This window comes from Sinocyclocheilus rhinocerous, unplaced genomic scaffold, assembly GCF_001515625.1.
Source record: "Sinocyclocheilus rhinocerous isolate Xijiao unplaced genomic scaffold, SAMN03320098_v1.1 scaffold256, whole genome shotgun sequence".
NCBI lineage: Eukaryota > Metazoa > Chordata > Actinopteri > Cypriniformes > Cyprinidae > Sinocyclocheilus > Sinocyclocheilus rhinocerous.
In genome coordinates this window covers 38,095-61,509 of record NW_015632036.1, presented here as the reverse complement: position 1 = coordinate 61,509, position 23,415 = coordinate 38,095, and the positions used below count along the sequence as shown (strand labels likewise).

Here is a 23,415-nt window from a genome sequence, read left to right as displayed (position 1 = left end):
CACACACACGTACACATACATACTCATATATATATATATATATATAAATACAGTCGTGGTCAGAATTATTGGCACCCTTGGTAAATATGATTAAAAGCCTGGAAGAAGATGTGTGTCTATATCGTCCTAATGCACGGTGAGGAGGAGAGTTTGAGTGGCCAAAGACTCTCCAAGGATCACAGCTGGAGAATCGCAGAGATTAGTTGAGTCTTGGGGTCAGAAAGCCTACATCAGCACATGTTGTTCGGGAGGGTTTCAAGAAAAATCTTACTCATCCAAAAACAAACTCCAGCATATTCAGTTGTCAGACATGATTGGAACTTCGAACGAGACTGGCTTCTATGGTCAGATTAAACTAAAATAAGAATGAAACTTTGCAAACGGGGATTAAAAAGTACCCCATGCCCACAGTTAAAAATACTGCTGGATCTTTAATGTTGTGGGCCTATTTTTCTGCCGGAGGTCCTGGACATCTTGTTCAGATATTGGCATCATGGATCCAATCAAATACCAACAGATAAAAAATCTAAACCTGACTGCCTCTGTTAGAAATCTTATAATAGGCTGTGGTTGGATCTTCCATCAGGACAATGATCCAAAACAAACATCAAAATCCATACAAAAATCTCTCACTGAGTACAAAATGAGATTTCTGCCATGGTCGTCTCAGTTCCCTGACCTGAACCCTGTAGAAAATGAGTGAGGTGAACTGAAGAGAAGAAGCACCAACATGGAGCTGTGAATCTGAAGGGTCTGGAGAGATTCTGGATGAAGGAATTGTCTCTGATCTCTTGTCAGGTATTCTCCAAACTCGTCAGGCATTATAGGAGAAAACTCAGAGCTGTTATCTTAGGAAAAGGTTATCCCCCCCACTTTCCATTGTTTTACTTAAATTATAGGTTTGAATTTTTTTAATGAAAGATCAAAAAGATAAACGATTCAGCACCAAGGGTGTCAGTATTAGTGGTTGGCACTGTATGTAACTTTTTTGGTTCATGTTTTTAAGCTGTGGGAAAAAAACGTTTTCTCTTAGTAATAAGACTAATAATTAATATTTCTAGATGTAATATTTAATAATAGGCAGAACATGTCATGTTTTATAATAAAAGTAATTGTCTTTTTGGCTTTTTTCCAGATGTAGAGATCTCAACATCCCCTAAACAAGAGCGAGTTGAGAAGACTGAGGAAGAAGAGACAAAAAATTATGAAGAGTGGAAAAGAAAAATCCTTGAAAATGCATTAAAAGCAAAGGCGATAGATTCTTGAACTCTGTAAGGTTTTATGTTTCCAATTTATTTAATTATCGTTCTGCATAATGTCAACAGGTCCTTCCAGGAGCTGGATTTAATACTCTTTTACTAAGAGAAGTTGTCTGCCCCCTTCTGGCTTCTTGGTTTCATAATTTCATTCACATATGGACATTTCCAGAGGCACTTTTTATTATCCTTTTGATTTATTGCCATTTCCTGGTGCAACGATGGTTACTTTTTATATGACAGCTTTAATATTGTGCCTGTGTTTAATAAAGGTTTGCTAAATGATAAGTTCCTTGCTTAGATAATGCATTTTAACATTGCAGTATTGTATCTTCATGTAGTTTGCGTGTTAATGTTTGTTTAATCCATCATGATTTGGATGATTATGTCTAATGACAATATGATTTTATTTCTCACAGTGTTCTGTGGTATTGCTTTGAATCACCTTTGAAAATCTCATAGGTGGTGGTGAATGTTGCATTTAAGATCATCTGGGTGTTATCCATTTGTTTCAATAAGGAATGGCTCATCTTCTTCCAGTTTGGTTGGATTTTAATATGAACAAAATGTGTATTCTTGACACAATGAAGTTTTCTCAGTTTCTCAGTTTTTTTAAATTTTTTGAATAAACTAATTATCTTCAGGCAATTTGTGACAGTCTGTATTATGCTGAAAAATACCCAATACAATGATTTCTAGATAAGCGCACACTATGAACTATGACAGAAATAGCAAACAGAACTGCCCTATAATTCTGTGCTAATTTCGGTGTACTCGTATGCTAGTTGCCATGCCAAGAGTAGAACCACCTTTGTGTATCTATTTGTGGTTATGCTATTACCATATGAATGTGTGCAAAAGCAATAAATTCTTAGAAAGCAAAAAATTTCAAGTCACAATATTGACATTAAAATATTCTGGAACAACCAGTAAAAGGTTTTAAATGCAAATTTAGAGAGAAAAAAAAAAACATGCCAGCTGAGTCTCAATCAGATTCTGTTTCCAGTTCTAATCAACATGCTGAACAAAGATCAGAAATATAGGATGAATACAGTGTTTCTACATCAAATCTTCATGCTATGTTTTTTATACTAATATAAAATACTGAACCATGAGAATGAAGACCATTTTAAATACTAGTATAAGGCAGTAGTGACCAAGAAAAAGGCCTTCACAGAAGGGACGGAAGCTTTTTCATGTGGTTCAAAAGCACATCCTGCAATCTATGCCATACACTCCTGGTGTGAAAGCATGATAAAGAAGTGTGAATTAAATGCATTGGTGTTCCAAACAAGGTACATTAAGAAAATGTGACACTTTTTAACAAGATACTTTTACACTGGCTATTAACAAAGCAAGAACATATAAAACACTTTCTAAAAAGGCATTTCAAATCTTCAGACAAGTTCCACATGTTCCAGTGTGCGATGTTGTGATGTCCTCTCATGCTACTGACACTCTCCTCCAGGTTAATAATTCGGAGTACTAACTGATCTGCTCTGCTGAAACCTCTTCAACCTGTTTGCTGCAGCAACCGCATAGAAATGTTTCTGTAAAAACAAAGTTACCATAAGAACAGGAACATGTTATACTGTTATGTGGTACAATACTACAACACCATATGTTCTAAATCCATTTGGAATCAAACACATGTACAGACTCATGACTCCATACCTTCCACTGGCGGTGAGCAGCGAGGTAACGCTGAAGCCTCATCTGAGACTTCAGTCGAACTTTGTACATCTTGGCCTTGTCCTCCAGGTTATTTAGCCAACTATGCTTCATGCACCCTGATGCACTCATACGGCTGCTACCATAGAGACCACACACACAAACACACACCCACACATTTTTTTTTTTAAATGTCCGGTGCTCAAAGAAATAATCAGTTCCATAAGATGCAGTATACAGTTTTCAGTATAAGCCTTAGAGATGTTTTGATCATAATGCTGATCGAGCACTTTCCATATAGACAGGACATCAACAAATATGTGACCCTGGACCACAAAACCAGTCATAAGATGAATAAGCTTTCCATCGATGTATGGTTTGTTAGGATAGGACAATAGTTGGCCGAGATACAACTATTTGAAAATCTGGAATCTGAGGATGCAAAAAAATCAAAATATTGAGAAAATTGCCTTTAAAATTGTCCAAATGACAATGCATATTACTAATCAAAAATTAAGTTTTAATATATTTACGGTAAGAAATTTACAAAATATCTTCATGGAACATGATCTTTACATAATATCCTAATGATTTTTGCTATAAAAGAAAAATCTATAATTTTGACCCATACAATGTATTTTTGGCTATTGCTACAAATATAATGGCCTTTAAAGTTGTCCAAATGAAGTTCTTAGCAATGTATATTACTAATCAAAAATTAAGTTTTAATATATTTACGGTAAGAAATTTACAAAATATCTTCATGGAACATTTGGCATATTTTTGGCATAAAAGAAAAATCAATAATTTTGACCCATACAATGTATTTTTGGCTATTGCTACAAATATACCCCAGCGACTTAAGACTGGTTTTGTGGTCCAGGGTCACATATTAGTAGGCCTGTGGTCACTTTATTACAGATTTATATATCATATTATATATATTTTATATTTAGTGTTTAGTTTAAAACATATTTAACATGATTCATTTCAAACTGTCTCATTTCAAAGACTGCACCCTCCAGAGGTGGCATTGTCGACTGCATGAGATGTAACTTACTGAGATTTATTTCTTTGCAGTGTAATGGTTACTTTTCTTAATTGAGACATCCTCAATGCTGTATGTGGCCGAAAAACGCCGCCTCAGGAGGGTGCAGTCTTCGAAATGAGACACAACCAAGATTTGGCTAACTGTGCCTATCCCAATACCCACACTTATGGTATTTGTACTTGACCACTTGTCTTTTTACAGACGCATCTCCGGTATTTGGCCGAAGTGTTCAAGTAGGCTCCCACAAGTGTAAAGCTTTTACCTAATGGGACACACTTTTATTAAAAAAATTCAATTTGACAAATTCAAAAAAGACAATTTGATTTTCAATTTTTTACACTCTAAATTAAACTTCTGAATGTCTGTTCAGTCCCTAACAGGCAACACAATTTATAAATTTTAGTTCTTCTAATTAAGCGAAAAAAGCAGTTGCAAATGTTCCACAAAAATAAAAAAAATAAAAAAAAGTGCAACACTTTACTTTTTTACTTCCAAATTAAATATAAGATCTAATTAATATACTTACACACTGGACAGATTTCAGAGCATGTGAGTTTCTGAACATGATGAGTAATTGGATATGCTCAGCCTCAAATACCTGTTTAAAGTGATATTAACAATAAGACACTGCATGGGCTTTGGCATTTTTCAGACCTGGGACAGTTTTACTCACTTACTTCCTGTGGCATGTACTCGCTCAAAAGTGTATGTACTGGGACAGGCTCTGTGGTAAGTTTGGCTAAGTTGTGCTAACATTTGGCCAACAGAGCCAAAAGACAGCCAATTTTATTTGAGCAAGGGGAACAAATGGTGTCCGATCATCCTGAAACACTTTGTAAAATTTGTGCACAGCATGAGTGCATTTTTACCAGTAAGAAAGACATAATCCAGCTGATTGTACTATATTATCATCATGCCAATAATCCATTAGTATTCACTGGCTGAAAGCAAGGGTGATATGAATCACACGGCATGTTTCGAGGGCTGTCATGAGGTCACCACAGATAAAGAGAAGGGAGGAAGGCCAGGGTGGGTGTCCCACTGCATCTAAATGCACCTTGTCAAAGTGCACTGGGATCATTAACTATCACTTTTACTGCATAGACCGTGGTAAGATGGTGGGCAAAAGACAATGTGCCCTCTCATGGCCACCTGCTGTGCCAGCCTGCTATTATCTCATGCCAGCTGAGCAACACAGCCCTTGTGTGGGAGAGGTTAGCTAAGACAGAGCAACATGAAAGTGAGCTCCAAATGCTCTAAAATGCACCAGGCCATGTTACGTCAGCAGCCAATTATATGTTATTTGTGCCAATTTTTGGTGTACAGCTCTGCATTTTGAGAGGTTTCAGTTTTGATGTCAGGATGCATTAAGGGAACCTGAGCAGGTCAAAGTGGGGCAATGATTGAGAGATGGAAGAGAAAAGTGAGGCTCTTAATGCCACGAGAGAGCAGGCTAGAAAAGTAGGAGAAATAACCTATGTGCAATAGAAAGCGTGACTTAAGGTATGTTCTGTACTTTAAGGTTTTGCATTAGTGGAATAATGATGGATGGATGAATACCATTTGGCGGGCACAAGAAGGCTGGAAATGAAGTCTTTGGCTTCTTCTGACACATTCTCAAATGCCTCTGCATCAAAGTCCCACTTGGCGTGCAGAATATTGTTCATTGTTTCTGTATCGTTGTCACCCATAAATGGAGAAAGGCCGCTCAGACTGAAAAAATAAATCACAAAGGGAGTGAATAACCCAGAAATCTATTCACCTTAGTTTTAAGATGATCAAAGTATGACATACTGTAAAAATAGCTGCTTTGCACCATTCTGATCTACTAATTATATTTTAATATTGCAGTACTGTGAATATTGTTGACTTCTCATGATTAATCAGCTGTGTTTGTATTTTTCCTCATTTGTTTGCTTTGGTTAAAAAAATCACCACCTTAATAAATAAATAGCGACAGTTAAGGTTAAATTTGTTGACATTACGCACAATAACAATGAACAATACATTTACAGCATTTATTAATCCAAGTTCAATTCTATATATACTGATACAATTGAAACATTTCAAGTTGTATATAATATTTAGAAAAAAAGTTCATTTATTATGAATGAACATGAATTAACAATTAACAATATTTATAAATTAACATTAACCTAGATATTAAACGCATTAAGTAATGTTTTCAGCCTGGCCGCTACTGGCCAGAGCAGAGGGCCAGTACTGCTCACGGGGAGCAGAGTGATGGGGGCACAGGATTAGAGATGGGATGCTTGTGTGTAGTTTTTTTTTTTCCCAGAGCAGCAGGGTTGGTAACATGCTTTTTGAGCTGTAAGGAACTGGTGCCCTTTTATCAGGGCTCTATTCAATGCTTTCAAATGAGCCCTCTAAAGCTTTCATGGGCATCACATTTGCATTTGGCTTTTGATCTCTCTGATATTTCACTCAGGAGTCTATGCCACTGTGCAATTCAGCGTAGCAAGAAAGGGAGACTTTTCTTCCTATAACGCATAAATCATTAATGTATGTGCACTTATTTCATGAATGTCGATTCTGCCTCTTTAATGACAATTCTTTATATTAAACTTTTGGAAGTCAGCATAATGTTTTTTGAAATAAGAAATACTGCATTAATAGATCTGCCTTACTGCCTCTAGTTGTGTACTCACAGCATGTATGTGATGACACCAACACTCCACATGTCTGTAGGAAATGACACAAAGTCATAGTTGACAACTTCTGGTGCCAGAAACTCTGGGGTTCCAAAGTTGACCTTCAGCTTTTCTCTGGGTCTATACCTGGTGGGATGAACAAACACATTTTGCAGATTTGTTTTTGGATTTTGTATAATACCAATATAAAAAAACCAGACCCAAACTCACTGACTCGTAACACTAAGCTCATTCAACAGACCGTGGTGATGATAACACCAGGTCAGTCAGGAACCTGGAAGAATCTTTAACTTTTTTAATTAGCTGAACTTCAAGGACCAAATTACAAAGGCTGCCCAATTATGCATTTTTGCACTTTACAATGGAAAATCATGAAAAGCACTCCCTATCTGAGCATGTCCAACCTCAAATGATCCCAGCAACAGCCCACCTACGTTCAACGCAATGTTTGTGTCAGTAGAGTCACTGGATCTGTACTTTCTGCCTCCACTCACATCTGCATATTTGTGTTTTCTACAGAAATCGGAAGTAGGTTTGTGAGTGGAATCCCATTGCAACCTCACAAAAAGGCTCAAAATCACTTTCCCCAACCTTCACATTCACTGTGTCTCAGTGGTAGAATGATCTTCCCTCTCTGCTATAGAAAACACACAACTCCCCTCTAAGAACCTGACTCATACTGTACTTACTTTAAAAAAGCTCTACTTTTCTCTTTCTGCTGTTCCACAAGAGTCTCACTTTCAATTCTGGCACTTTGTATTGTGCCATTTCTCATGTTACAGTGTCTGTAGCATGCCTTGCTTTTGTTGTAATATTTTTAGTTTTTAAGTCATTTTGGAAAACAGTGTCTGCTAAATATATATATATATATACGTCTATGTTCGCGCGAATCATTCATGATCCAGCCTCATCTACAGAAGAAGTGAGTATAATGTTTTGTAATGAATCTTTGCAAATCGCCTTTCCTAATAATGTGCTAATTAGCAAGTTTCAAGATGAATGCGGCTAATGTAAACAGTCTCTCTGAGAGCAGCTCGGAAGAGAGGGGCGGGGTCAGCAGAGCTCATTAATATTTAAAGGAAAATGCTACAAAAACAGCTTGATCTGAAAAGAGCTGTTTTTGACAGGGTAAAAAATTTGTTTTTTTACACTACCATTGACAAATATGAACCAAACTATGTTACAGACTTTTCATTAAGAGCCTAAAGAATCATATCAACTTGTGGAAAATGGGCACCCTATGACCCCTTTAACATTTCAACGTTGCATCAACTACTGATGAACACATTAATTATCATTCAGTGGGTTATTAAACCATGTATTACTGTGTCTTTGGAAGGCTTTCAAACACATTCAAATTCACGTTATTTCTTATGTGTAATGCAGGGATTCCCAAACTTCTTTTTTCTTTTTGTCAGCCGAACCTCTTTCAACTTTATTTATTTAAAGTACCACCTGGGATTTTAAGGTAATAAGATTTTAAGGTAATATTTACACTTCACGGTTCTCTGATGCTGGTTAATGGTCATGTGACATGCAGGTAAACAGATAAACAATGCATATTTTTACTAAGCGTTTTAATTGACGTAACGTGTAACGCATTTCATGTTGTTATTAACAACAAATATAATATATTTTCATTCTAAGCAAGGAGAGAGGAAGAGGGCATTTGTCTTCCTGCTTCCCCCTCAGGACTGTAAGATGGAAAGCACCTGTCCGTCTCCTAGGCAACCATTTGCCTAAGAGCGGCATCGATCCCAATGAATCAGGCCCTGCGGAAACACACATGCTGTTACACTGAGATGTATAGACCATAATGGACGATAAACAAAGAGTTTGCAGGAACTGTAAAACATCTCCACAAACACATGCTAGAGGTGCTGGATAACAAAGAATGCATAAATGTATGCATGTAAATAAATTATGCTGTTAAGGCCAGGGCTAACTGTGTCACTTTTTCCAGTGAATTCCAGTAAAAGCCAGACACAAGCCAAGGGCTAAAAAAGCTCATTTTCAGCTTAATTCACAGAATAAAGAGACCACTGAACACCTGTCGACAGATTTGTGACTATTTAAGGAAAATACTAAAACTAACCAGAAAAGGTTACAGCACATAAATGCATTGATGTGTATTGTGTTGTGAACTTCAGTGTGGCTTTACTGACATCTAATGGTAAAATTGTGCAGCTGACTCAAAACGTGAGGTAGATGTTTCAGGATGTGGGGTGCATTTCCCAAAATCATTGTTAGCTATGGTCACGAGTTCCACTGAACTCTGTTGGTAATGATGGAACTTGCGACCATATAGTTGCTTTTGGGAAGCGCACCCCAGGTTTGAACATTGAACATCAAAATCAGTCATAATATTTATGATTTATTTTCATCAGAAATAAAGTTTGGCCAGATAAGGCTGACAAAAAAAGTACTGTAAAAATACTTAATCGGATGTGAGTGTCTTAGTAATTCACTACTCTCCGTCATAGTGACAATATCCTCAATGTCCTGATAAAAAAAAAAAAGGAAATAGGAATCAGTGATCAGTCAATAACAAAAAGGATTTTGGAGAAGTTGGTTTCTCAACAAACGGCAGATCTCAGTGATTCTTGCAGTTGTTAATTTTTGAAACCATAATCAGGAAGTGATGTATCCACGAAATGATCTCCCCATGAAACCAAACTTAAGGAACTCCACAAAACAGATGCCATGCAACAAAACAATAAAACTCATCTAGAGAAGAGATCTCCAAAGAGAGTAAATGACACCACCTTGCCCAAACTTCCCTCCTTGCTCATTTATGACCCCCTTCTCCACTCTCCCTCTCCCTTCTCCCCCCAAAACTGAAATATATATATATATATATATATATATATACCACAGATCCCACACCAGTGTTTTGTCCACCCATGAATATTCTTAAAAGATATGCTAAATGAAAAGTTATGCTAGTTTCTAACTGTTACACAGACAGTACATTTCGTTGACTTTGTATGGACTCTGATTGTTGTAATACTTTTAAACTTTAAAGCTCAAAGTAAACAAAGATATCAAAAAATGATCACTCATCGAGGACGAGGAACGTTAATGTAGTCATGGTAACCATGTACAGTAGTGAATCAAAATACTTGATGTCAGCTAAAAACACATTATTATAACACTTTATTTTATGTGTGAAATTAGGGAAATAATTATCCAAGACCGAGAAAAGTGCTTCTTTTGTTCACTTCAAAAATATATATATAAAAAAAATCTTGTTATTATTTATATGCCTTGTTTTTAATAAGAGAATTTAGTTAGGTCTGCTACTTACTTTCTGGCGAGTCCAAAGTCAATGATCTTGATCTGATTCCCTGTGCTGCTCACACATAAAATGTTTTCTGGCTATATTGCAGAAAATATAAAAATTAAAAGATAAATAAGATTTAAAATTAAAACTGATTATGAATACTAAAACGCTAACAATATAAATAACAACTTTAGTATTTCAAACTAAATATGGGATTCAAATGTATTGTTATGAAGGGTAGTAACAGCCGACACCTGACTTAAGGTCCGTTCACACCAAGAATGATAACTATAACGATAACTATATTAACATCCACACCACTGTACATCATCGTTCTGTTTATTGTAAGTGTGTGCTGCAGTTTTGTCATCTGTCGCTTTAAATGCTTGAGCTCTTTGAAGCACGATGGACTCTGATTGGCTGTCAATGTTTTTATCATTCATCAGCTGAAAAAAAATAAAATAAAATGTTCCGAAAGTGATTCCAGTGATTATGGACTGTACTGCAACTTTTAAATTTAGAATGATTTTTAAGACTACATCTTTATTGTTTTCGTTCTTGTCCTTGGAGTGAACAAGCTTTTACTTACACAGAAGCAATTTATGTAGATCGGTAATGCATATGGTATGCATTCCATATTTCCTATAAACAACATGTTAACAGCAACACAAGGCACAAGTCCCTTGGCAGCACGCTAATTAAAATGTATGATATTCAGACTAATGCTAATGTTGACATACATGGGTGATTCATTGGTGGCTTTTTCCATAGAGACACCTGACACTATGCACTGCTAATCCCATCAGTATCACATTATAACATTCAGTGCTGTGCGTGGGGTTTACCTTAAGATCTAAATGGAGAATGTACTGCTGGTGAAGGTACTGAACCCCCTCACAAATCTGCCTGGTAAACACGATGGCATCCAGCTCCGTCAGGTGGTAATTCTCATCAATGATTCGTTCAAACAATTCACCACCCTCCACACTGAAATAACAAACCATGGAAAGATATTTTAAAATGAACCATCACAAATTAACTCCTCTCTTTTAGTTCAGTCTATTTGTACATGCAAACTGACATTAAGTGGCTTAAGTCATGTGGGTTCAAGTATTTTCTTTAATGCTAAAACAAAAATGAATTTTAAGACTCTTTCCTTCTAGTGGTACCTTCACATAAAAATATCCATCTTCCAAAAAAAAAAAAACCCCATCATTAATTGTTATGTCTTGTATTACAAATATTAATATTCACACAAAAATTTCATCATAAAATTAAAAGCATTGATTTGCCAATTCAATACCATCAAAAAAAGTGAATTAAATCTGTGAACAAGGCAGGAAGATGACACACCATCATGACTGTGTAAAGTGGCATGTGTGGGAGCTCTATGTTCTTGTGGCAGAATGTGAGGACCAGGCCAGGAGAGAAAATTTGTTTCTTTCTAGTACATTGGGGTCTACTTACTATTCCATAATGAGTGTGAGATTAGTCCGAGACTCAAAAGCATCATACAGCTGAATCAAATTCACGTGGTTTAACTGGTTCATTACTCCAATCTCATTCTTCACTTCATCCTGGAATGAAAGCACAAAAAAGTGGGGAAGAGAAAAAAAAAATATATATATATATATATATATATAATAACAATGCCAGAACAAATACTAAATAAATATGATTTGCAATGTATTTCCTTTTCAAACAGCTGTCTAAAGCCTATATTTTAAGCTTTTGAAAAGGTGTTGTTATACTCTCCAAAGGATGATAGCAGCAGTGTTAAAAATGAGGTAATTAGTAAGAGAGAAGCTATTTCAGAATTTAAATTGCGCAGTTAAATTGCTGGAAGTGGATTTACAATGATTTCACGGGGTAACAAAAACAAGCGTTTAAACAATTTCCAAAATGGGGGCTTGACAGCCTTAGCCAACCCTGTAATTGTCTGCCCTAGTTATTCTGGCTCTTCCTGTCCGCTATTCTGTGGACTGACCCAGGAAAAGCTTTCAATTATTTCATATAAAGCTACTGTCCCTTTCTCCGGCATGCTTTGGAGCAGACGCCGCATGCAGAAGGATTGGCACATCATGTTGTCACTAGGAAGGAGCATTTCAAAATGCAAATGTTTCCAGGAATGGCGCTTAGAGAGACTGAGTGTACACACACTCTGTGTGATTGTGAGTTGACTTCTTTTGCTCGTTTGACATTTGTGTCAAATGGCGGGAATTAAGACACGAGAGAGTGAAAATAATCTGTACTTCCCATTCCTAACTGACTGCTCTCTAATGGTGGCAAATGACAGCACAGAGGGCAGAGAATAGCATTGCACTGAGGGCAAGTGCTTACGACAGAGGAGCTGTCATTAGATGCAATTAGCGGCACTTGTTGAAGCTTGAAGGATGTAGGGAACAGATGAAAGTACATGTTATTATGTGCAAAGATTTTTATATTCTGCATTATATGAAAACAGCTCAATGTTTGGAGCACTGTATAAATATTATATGCTTTTCTGCTTGAATGTATGCTCTTTTTAAATCCGGATATTAGAAACAACATGCGCTTTCATATCCTTGAGGAGGGACTATGGGTGTTATTATGTTATTTGCGAGAGTGCAAGTGCATGTGTGAATGTGTGCATATTTTTTCATATGCTCATATGCACAGAACTGTCAGTGGTTGTCAAGGAAATGTTCTCATAAAGCAACCTAACAGGAACAGAGTGATGGACAGATTGGAGTGGGAGAGGAGAGAAAGAAAGAGAGCAATGGGGGTAAACATTTTTGAAACGGTAATGGTTTATGCATATTTTGTACTCACCCTCTCTTTCATTCCCCGGACTTTTATAATCTTAGCAGCTAACGTAAGACCTGACGACAGTTCAGCACACTTGTGGACCTGTCCAAAGCGGCCTCTGCAACAACACACATACGCACAGATTTCATTTCATGGATTATGGAAATCATTTCAACCTTTGTGAAAGTTATCTGTCGCTATTTGCTGTTTTTCCTCTCACTGTGTATTTACTTGCTGTGTCTCCATGGGGTGAGATAACATGTTTGTGTCAAGATGGCGGCTGCTGCTGGCTGAAAAAAAGTTCCATGCAAACAGACCTGCTCAACACCTGCCCAAAATAAACTCTGCCTATGATGAGTCAAAAAACAAGCCAGTGTTTATTTGTGGCATACTGTATGTGGAGCGAGAGGTGAAGAGGGGGTGCAAATGAGCCCGTGTCTGCGTGTACCAGTCATTCAACTAGTGCTAAATGTTCCATGGGCATTGCCCGCATGCTTATATGCCAGTCCTGGATAGAGAGTAACCCTCCCTCCACTTAATACTCCTATCTGCTGCACTGTTGTCAGCATGTAAGATGTAACTGCAAATACAATATCAAAGAGTGCCAAGAGAAAAATGTTAGCCAGTATCAGATTGGTCTTGTTTTAAAAAAACAAAACAAAAACAAACAAACCTTAAAACAAAATACTTTATATAAATTAAAGCTTATTTTCAGCGAACATATTATGAATTATGTTTTTAAATGTTGACGTTTGATGTTTTTGCCTGTTTTAGCTTATCACTCTTTTTTTTAAATTCATGCTTAAACAAGCTTAATTCATGCTTTTTTTTACTGGAAACATGAAAAATCTGATTAATATTCTTTCATGTACAAACACCTAAAAAATAAATTAAATTGTGATTGTGAGGTTATGACATCCTCATCTGGTCATTTGATTCACTGACTACATACCATTTAAATAAAGCATTAAATGGGTTTAAAGTGATAATTCATCCAAAAATTAAAGTCGTTATTTACTCACGATCATGTTGTCTTGTATGACTTTCTTTCTTCTGTGGAATGTAAAAGAAGATATTTTGGTAAAGTGTGTTAATGTGGTCGACCGATATGTGTTTTTTGACAGCCGATGCCGATATCTTGGAAAGCAGGGTGGCCGATGGCCGATATAATTATTTTTTTTTAAATTGATATTCAAGAAATTTGAAATCATTTGAAAATGGATTTAAAAAATAAATGTGTAAAATGAACATACTTATACTTTAGATGACAAAGTACTTTTCACAAATAAATTAATATTTAATAAAAATATAATTAAAAAGGAAGTAAACACTGTAACCAACAGGGCACTCAGTATTCTGGGAAGTTTGTGCGCATTGGGAATCATATTTTTTCAAATAAAGCCAAGGTCTTGGCGATATATCGGTTGACCACTAAATGGAAGTCAGTGCTAACCAAAACTGTTTTGTTCCCAGCATTCTCTTCAATCTTCTTTTATGTTCCACAGATGAAAGAAAGTCATACAGGTTTGGAACAACAAGTGATTAAATGATGACAAAAAATTGTAGTTTTGGGTGAACAATGTGTGTAAAACATGGACTCACCCGCCCAGCACCTCATTGGGTTTGACGGCGTAATATGAATTCATGGGAACCTGCTTGGCACTGACGATGCGATGCTCAAACGGGGCTGGAAGAGGTGGACTGTCATCTAGAAAAAAATACCAGCAGGCTAAGAGACTTCCCAGACCCACCAAATACAGGCATGGTGACATGATGAATGCTGATATCTGGAGCGCAGTTTCAAGTTTTGAGAAAGACGTTCGAAAAACTGTAAGCTCTTTAGTTATAATTACAAGTGATGAATTGGATTTTTAGTTGATTTACAAATATACGTCACTTTTCAAGCAGGCCTAACTGATCTTTTTTTGTCACATGATGTTTACTGGTTGGCGTGTCATTGTTCATCACGTGTCCACCGTTTGCTGGTGTCAAAGATGATTCTTTTTAGTGAATCAAAAACATACATTACGTCGACTTCCAAAGAAATAAGTATGTTTACAGGCACAGTAGTCAGGTTACAGTCTTCATCAATTAAAAAGAAAAGCATTTAAAATTAAATTCTCATCATCAAGAGTCACATATCTTTCGGTGCAAGCGGAATTGTAGTCACCTTTGATAACGTGTTACAGAGCGATTTCAAGATACAATCGCCTTATGCAGGTTTGTTGGTGCAATTTCATTTGGACTTTTAAGACATTTTAAAATGTCTAATTTAATTAAAAAGTCGAACTGCTTTAATCTGACTGAAATCGAACTTTTAAAGTGCATGTAAATGTTGTGCTCTTATGAGTTGATTCTGTTTAGTGAATCAAAAACATACAAGTGTATTCCAACTCCCAAACAACTGACTCTTAGTTATGGCTCTAACAGCATAGCTACTTACTGCCAATTACTGGTTGTTCATATGATAACGTTTAGCTAAAGATACACTTTCATTTTGTTAATAAAGGCTAGTTATTAGATTGCATTTATGCCACCTCATAAAATGTATTTATTATTCAATTATTATTTGACAATAGAATTGCTTTTCATTTTCTCCCTAATTTATATTTCTTAAAAGTACTAAAATAATCTTTATTGGAACAGTTAAGGATTTGGATTCATTCATTTGTTTCATGATCCCCATTCCCTGTTAGTGAGGGTTGAAATGAAATGAATTTTGTCAGCTGGCAGTAACACAAGGTTAACTCACCAATGATCAGTAGCTGTGACTCAGCTTTTCTCAGAGGTGATGATTTTGCTTTTACCTCCTCAACAACGGCTGTGTTTTGTGAACTAGGAGCTGCACAGTTCTTCATTGGGTCAGACTCCGAAATCTTCTCAATTGTTTTATTTTCATTTTTCTTGTTAGCTGGTTCAGTTTCTGTCTTTCTCTCATCATGCTTTGGTACAGGTGTTACCCTTTCCACTGTCTTTTTATGTTGTGACTCAACCTCTACATCCTTATTGAAAGGCTCTTTCGTGCAGAGCAGAGGTTTGTGAGGAACATCCAGATTCTTATCCAGTTGCTGTCCAGGAAAGAATGGTTTCAGTGAGGCATTATCACCAGCCTGTGAAAGCTCTGCCTGTTTTTGAGGATCCTCATCCTTCAGCTCCACTTGTTGTTCAGGAACTATTGCCTTGAGTGAAGCCTTCTCACCAACCTGTGAAGCATCTGCCTGTTCAAGAGACCTGGGAATAATCAAAAGAACAACCATTTGATGTGCCCTTCATTCACTTTTCAAAGGTAACGATGTATGTGAGAACATGATATATGTAATCAATTCAAAAATATGTATATAATGGGAATCAAGAATCAGCATATTAGGCATTCAAGTGGCTTTATACTGGGTTTGTTGTCTATGATATATTATGTAGCTGAGAGAGGCACATGAGAGGCTACTATGAACAATGGCAAACCCAAAACAGCACAAGGTCCTTAATTGGAATGTTTTGAATAAAACTAAATGGCCTAAAACACATAATGCCTAGCAACATGCATTCAGTTACTAGTTGCAATGCCGCATAGTGTAATCTCAAGACCTTGGCCATTAGTCTAATGAATTATGCTTTCCAGCAAGCACAACACAGCCTATTATTTGAGGCAGATGGTCTTTTGTGTCTCAGTTGCAAAACACAGCTAGCACATAAAAAATACGGAGCTCTTGCAATTGCATTATCAGCACTCTGCTTTTAAAACTCTTACGACAGATGAGAAAAACATGGCTGTATGGTTGTGCCTTAGGAATGGTGCATTGCTGTTCTTGATGACTGCGATATTTATTTTCTGGACTGTTCAGAGATGTTATTATGAGCATTATTCACTGAAAACGAGCAGATGTTATATTTTTCATAAGTTTTGTTTTATATTTCAGCTTCTGTAATGATTGTTCTGGCCACTTCAGCAGGGTTAATTACAATTCTTTGTAAATGTGAGGTCTCTAATCTTCTATATAGTTCTTATCTGTTGGAGAAAAGTGTAAAAAAAAGTCCATTAGAGCAATTATGCTCCTCACTGCATATAATTATCTCCAAAGGTGGCCAATGACAATGTTCGGTCTTCTGTTATAACTTGTTAGCTTTTCAGCCCATAGTAATTTTTGACACTTTTTGCTACAGTCTTGGAAAAACCAACATGTCATTGGCAACATCCCTTTTAAAATTCAAGATGGGAGGAAAATTAGCTAATTTTACAGCATTTTGCTTTGAACCTTAAATGGCAGCAGTTTGTAGGAATATCTCACCTCTCTTGCTGAAGAGCAAAATCTTTTTCCACGTTAGTTGTTGTCACAGTGACACATTCAGCATTAGCTGGCGCAGCGTCTGTCTCTTGTTTGGGTACATAGTGCACTTCATTCTCCTCGGCCTCCAGCTGGACATCAGGAGCAAATGTCTGGAACTGCGAAGGTGCTCTGCTTTTCACTGTCACCTCTTTGGCTTTTTTTAAGGCTTTGGAGCTTTCTCCTGTACTAACAGGTATCAGGGGTTCACTTTCTCCTGTAAGGGCTTCAGGAGAATATAGGCTGCTGGAAACAGTGACCTCTGTCTGCTGGAGTTCAGTCTCAGCTGTGTTTTGCAAAACCGTACATTGAAATTCATGCCGGAAAAAGCTCTGACACATCAACTTTCACAAGCTGTCTCTTTAATAAAAACATTTCTAGTCCATAATTTGTTTAAGATATATTTTATTCATACCTGAAATTACTTCTTTAATCTCCTCCGTCTGTGTGCTCTGGTGGCAGAAACTGTTGTTTGGTTTAATGCTGTTGTCATCTGGTTTGTTTTTCTGTGGATCCGAATGCAGATATATTACACTTGTGTTGGTTTTTATGCAGTATAGAATGAGTAAAACATTTATTTCACTTTGCCAGCTTTCTTCTAATTGCTGAAACAGACATGTACATTTTGTAGCTAATAATAGCATACAGTTGAAATAACAGAATTCAAACATTTCTAAAATTCTCTCAAACTTTTATGGATTTAATTTCATGTATGTTGTACTTAGATACTTCTATGAGTAATTACATCTTGAGATCTTGTATACATGAGGTGGGTGTGTGAATTATAACAATACACAATGTTTATGCTGATTATGGTGAAGCATTATTATAATAGTCAACCTGTTGACAGAATGGCACTTCACGTATAGCTTCATGTTCATCACACGGCTCAGAGGGGATTTGTGACAAAACATTCCATTTTTGGTTTTTGGCATTTAATGCATGAAATGCTTGATATAATTACACTGTTTGACAACAGATCTGCTTATTACACAGTGTGAAAGGCTCCATTTTCTAGCGTAAGCCAACTATTGCACAATTTTACTTGGATCCAAAAGCAATTTGACTTCATAATTATAAAGAGATGCAGTCTTCAATTAACAATATAGCATCTATCAATGTAAAACCACTCTGGATAAAAATAAATGGAATATGTCCTCTAACAAGCGGTTCTGAGTGCATTTCAAGAGGAAAATTCACATTTCTATACACTGAACATAAAATATGTGTTTTAAAGGTATGGGTTTATGGCTTTGCTAATTGCAAAGCTGGGTGAACATATAGTCAGTCACCAACAGCTCAGTCACATATCCACTCTAGGAACTTGAAACACGAGGCATGTTCAGCCTCATCATAGATAAAATAGCAACCTTGGTAAAAGGTTAGATTGGCCATAAACGTAACAAGCTCACTATAGCAAGAATAGATCAGCTAACAAAAAATAAATAAATAAATAGTGGAGAAAACAATGGTTAGGAAAACAGAAGATACTTATATACACAAACGACCTTGACAGCTGAATATAGCATTGAATGTTGTTATGAATTAGTTATTATTATGTGATATAGTTATTACTATGTTATTACTTTTACATCTTATAAACTGTAAAGACCACCTGACAACTACCACACTGAAATGCTATGTTTTGCAATTAAATAAAATGATAACATGCATAATATACATAGATATTGTAAGGATCTAATGCAATAACCTAAAGATAAACCAATGTGATTATCAAAAAAAAAAAAAGTTCTAAACAGTATGTTCAGTTCTTAGTGAGCTCTTTTTAAAAGAAACAATCAATATCTTGCACATTAGGTATTATTCACCTTGCAGGCTGTTTTGAATTTGACCTCATTTTCAGGGACAGCTCTAGCTGTGGTAAACAGCTTGGAAATAAACATCTAGATTTCACCTCATTCTACATTATTTGCTCTGTTACGCTGAATATCACATAAACTGTGTTTTTCTGTTTATCTGTTTGGAACCGAGATCTCGGATGACCAGGATCTTACTGACCTCTTCCTCCACAGTGTACAGAAGGCCTTGTTTCCTCCAAGGCACCACACCATTGAGAATGAACTCCACTATTTTTGAGTTACGGAAAGCATCACCCACATACCCTAATACTTTCTCCAGAGTGGACAAAGAACTTTCCATACATTCAATCTTCTTTCTCTGCTCCTGGCTCTCGTGCTTGAGATTATGAAGCAGATCCACAGTTTCGCCACAAAGCGATCTGACCTCAGTCAGCAAAGGGAGTTTGTTGCTCTCTCGCTGGCCATTTTTAATCACGTTTGATTCTTGACCACCCTGCTGCTTAAGGCTCCTTTCTAGCGCCTCCATTCCTTGACACAATGAACTCAGCTTGTGAAGCACCTCCGTCTGGGAATGTTCGATCTGTTCCATCTTCCCCTCCAGAGTGTTTAACTTGACCTCCACATTGCTCAGGCTACCTATCAGAGTTGGACTTGGCTTCTTGACTGTCCCAGATGGAGTTCCAGAGTTCTCCAGCCTGCCACCATCATACATCTTGGCAATACAGGTGGCCAGAGTTGACTGTTTACTCATAGCTGGCCCCTGTCACACACACTGAGAAAATGTAGAAAAAGAGGAAGCCCCACTGATCCCTCTGCAACCTATTTCTGTTCCCCCGCGGTCTCTATGCTTGTCTGAGGTATTGTGTGCCTCTCACAAAACAGAGAGCTCAGACAAACCCTGTTGTTGGTATGTGCCAGAGACATGACACCACTTAAATAAACACCTCCAATGGGTATCTTATCTCTCCACTTCTATTTTCCTCCCCCTCTTCTCTTTCTCTCTCTCTCTCTCTCCTACGTACTCAGGCCTTTTAAATGACCTAGCAGGCCCTGATGATTGCCAAAGTTCCAGTGGTCTCTTGACGTCACCAAAACATTTAAACTCTCCTCAGCAGATGCTGCTGACAAGTGGGCATGCAAGGAATGACCTTTGTAAATGGTCGGTCATTAGGTAGAGGAAAGAAAGATATAATCTCACTCTTTCATGTTCTTGTCACGTTTTCTTTTTAAATTCATTGTTGCACAGTTGCATCCATTTTTCGTTGAGACTCAACCACTGGATCCAGCCCGCTAACTATATATCACCTATAACACCCTCACTGGAACGTGACGTGACATTGGCTGACATTTTAAGTAAAAATAAACCTCTGTGGACACTGGTATGAGGAATGATATGCTACAACTGTCTTTCTCTCACCTCATCTGGAATCCAGCCATTGTTAATCCTGGGTCTTCCCATTAGCTGAATCATTACAACAAATTAAAAATCGTATCAAACATCATCGTGACCAAAAGTGAAATCATTTAAAGAAGCAAATTTCCTCATATTCATGTACATTCATTCACAAAATATAAAATATCTACCCATGTCTATCACTAATTAATTTTTACACTTTACAAGTTAACATTTATTGCATTAGATTTCATAAACAAACATCATCATATTCATTTCCAACATTTCAGGTTGTGTAAATTAACATTAGCTAATGAATTATGAATAGACATGAATTACAATCAGCTATAGCAGATTCATACGTTATATGAACTAATTTGTAAATGAACCTAGACTAGAAAAACTGAATGTTATTGTAAAGTTCCACCCTTTTTTTCCTATTAAGATTTTTTAAAGAAATGATTAAGTAAAATGAACATAAAAATAAACAAACAAACATTTTTTTAGTCAGGAAAATCATGTTTATTTACTTAACATGTCAAGAGCTCAGTGTAGCTCAGATCATGGCTCATGACTCAACAAGGTCATGGGTTTGATTCGCATTGTTACAAGTGATCGAATGTATATTTTGAATACAATGTGAGTTGCTTGGGATAAAAGCGTCTACCAAATGTAGAAGACACATCTATTAAAAGGGCTTCAACAGAGGCCTGGAGGGGAACCTTGAACTCTCTGGACGTTCTGTCCATAATGTCAATGCCCCATGTGCAAGCCAAGGACTTTTTGTCTGTATCCTTCTATAAGAGCTGTCTGCTGTGTTCGGATGCCAAAACGCAATACTCACAATATAGTATAACCTTATTATGCAATAGAGATAGAGGCCAGGGTCGGGACAGCCACGGGAATGTGGCCCCATGCTGACTATTTAGTGGTAGTGGGGATCCGTTATTACAAGCTGGCACAACATAAGCAACTCAGTTTCCATTCCACAGCAGGACTTGGGCCAGTAAGATAGCTAACATCACTGGGAAAGAATATCTGTTTGGCAGAGATAAGCATAACTTTAACAATGCTTAATATATTAAAACCTCTTTGATCTCTGATATTCATTTAAAACGTCACACAAACATGTTGAGTACACAGTGTGCATTAAGAGGGGAAATGCAACTCTGCTGTTAAACTGCTGTACTTGTGGTGCATCGTTAGCCTGATAGAGATGAAATGGCATTGAAAGGGCTCGGTCATGTTAATGGATGTATGCTTTTGTCCATAGTGGTGTTTAGCCTTGCCCTCTCTGAAGGGAATGCTTGCACTGTAGTCTCATTTTACAATCCCTTCTGTGCCCTCACATAAATGTTTGACATGGCAGGGACAGCGGAAGAGGGAGAGCAGAAGAGTCTGTATCCCACTTCTCCCTCTGACAAAAGCGCTCAGGGTGATGGTGTGTAAATTTGATGTAAATCCCATTATCGTTCAGACCATTCGATAAAAATTCAGTCTGAGTGCTAGAAATTGTTGAGACAAATTCAAATTCAATCAAATGTGATCCTTTTAATAGACCAAACTAAATATGCTTACTTGAAATAAATAGTTTTTCTTCTTCACTCACCCACACAAGCTAATTGCCTTTTGATGTTTCGTCTTTGTTCTGAGAAAGGAGACGGGATTGTGCAATCTAATGTACAACATCTTTAAAATATTACAGACAATGTGCAATTCGTCACAAGGCCAAAGGGGCACCAGTGTCAAAAACGTGCAACAATTTGCGAGACAATGCTGAGATGATTTGCTACCAAACAGAAGAGAGAAAATGACAAAGAGCATACAACTGAAACAACAGCTTAAGAAAGAAGCTTATAAATGATCAAAGTACACAGATAAAGTATTTAAGTAATCACATATTCTCCATGTGAGAGGTAAAGGCAACCCAGAATATGTTTGTTAGTAAAAATGTGTAATTCCTCAGAATTACAAACCCCTTGAATTAAAAGGAGCTTACATATGCAAACAAAAATGTTTTTCATGAGAGAGTCCTAAATTAATATTCACATAGATAAGGGGATCTTTAAAAGATTTATTTAGCTCCTAAAAATAGTAGTTTATTACATAAATGACAATGACTTAAAGCACATATAAAAATAAGTTTTAAGCCAGTCATGATATTATAAGACATGCATGTTTATAACGTTATAAGAAAAATATACAAATATATTCTCTAAGTACTGAATTTTCTCATCCTGTTTGCACGAAAGCAGAATCTTACCGTGAATTTGCGTATGTAGTCCGACACACTGAAGCCACCTGTGCTGAGAAGCGTTGATCTGTACAGAGAGGTCCCCATCATGCATTGCTGTCTTGTCCTGGGTTAGTAGGACTCAGTGTACTCCATTCCCAATGTGGGCTGCCACGAGCAACGACTATTCCCCAGACCTGGACTCTCAGGGTTCTGTAACATTCTGTAGTGGACAGATCACCCCTCAAACACTAACTATCTTATCACTTTCAGCCCGTTTACTGGGTACGCGCCCCTGTCAGCACGGCAGTGGGCCCAGAAAGCACTTCCTGCTTAGAGATAACAGCTGCCTGAGATTAGCGTGAGTATGATGGAAATGTGAGTGTCCTGTTTTATTAATAGGTCTCAGATTTGTCTTTTTGTTTTGGGACCATCCCCACGGGAAGTCTTCCTCCCTACAAAGCCAGGATGGATGGATGGATGGAGGGATGGCGATTTGATGAGGATGCTGGGGGTCAGACCAGATCTCAGTTTCTCTTGTGCTGTTGTAGGAGAATAGGAGGAGAGACTGTGTGCTTGTAAGGGATCTGATCTCATGCACTGACCCAAATTGAGACGAATGCGTCAGTCGTGCTCAGATGTGTAGGCATCGAGTAGCTAGACTAAGTCTTTCCTGATAAGGAATCTTAAAGAGCTGGAGCAAGATAAGAGAGCTCATTCATCTGGGGTTGGAAGAGCCCAGAGCTATATTGCAAGCAGGCAAAGCATAAGACCATCATGCAGGTTATTTGGTGGCTCTGGTCTTAGAAGCAGATATGTGAAGCCCCAGGAGGCTGATGGAAGAAAATCCATCTCTGATTGGTGGCATTGTTCCCAGTCTGAAAACGATTCTCTTCATGGCTGGCTACTATTGTCTCAGTAAGACTGAGC

At 37.2% G+C, this 23,415-nt stretch overlaps 2 protein-coding genes across 5 annotated transcripts in view; one reads left to right on the top strand and one right to left on the bottom strand.

Annotated features, from left to right (window-relative positions):
• orc6 (origin recognition complex, subunit 6) overlaps positions 1–1,488 on the top strand; it is a 4,975-nt gene extending 3,487 nt beyond the window's left edge. Inside the window, exon 7 of the mRNA XM_016555001.1 lies at positions 1,136–1,488. Within this exon, the coding sequence (XP_016410487.1) occupies positions 1,136–1,266 (131 nt within the window). The 3' untranslated portion in view covers positions 1,267–1,488. The remainder of the gene's footprint in view (positions 1–1,135) is intronic.
• A 510-nt stretch (positions 1,489–1,998) lies between these two features.
• On the bottom strand, positions 1,999–22,744 carry LOC107742117 (myosin light chain kinase 3-like). Of its 4 annotated transcripts, none has more exons than XM_016554999.1 (13): positions 22,516–22,744; positions 17,455–17,545; positions 17,004–17,325; positions 15,473–15,951; positions 14,323–14,428; positions 12,745–12,838; positions 11,401–11,510; positions 10,779–10,920; positions 9,958–10,028; positions 6,648–6,776; positions 5,539–5,691; positions 2,931–3,066; positions 1,999–2,806 (listed from the first exon to the last, which is right to left on the bottom strand). In XM_016554999.1, the coding sequence occupies exons 1-13, from the start codon at positions 22,594–22,596 to the stop codon at positions 2,726–2,728; spliced, it is 1,995 nt and encodes a 664-aa protein (XP_016410485.1). In that variant the 5' UTR covers positions 22,597–22,744; the 3' UTR covers positions 1,999–2,725. The 4 variants fall into 4 exon arrangements, with proteins under 4 accessions (XP_016410485.1, XP_016410483.1, XP_016410484.1 ...); XM_016554997.1 differs by lacking the exon at positions 22,516–22,744 and adding an exon at positions 19,059–19,854; XM_016554998.1 differs by lacking the exons at positions 5,539–5,691; positions 22,516–22,744 and adding an exon at positions 19,059–19,854.
• Positions 22,745–23,415: the final 671 nt, after the last annotated feature.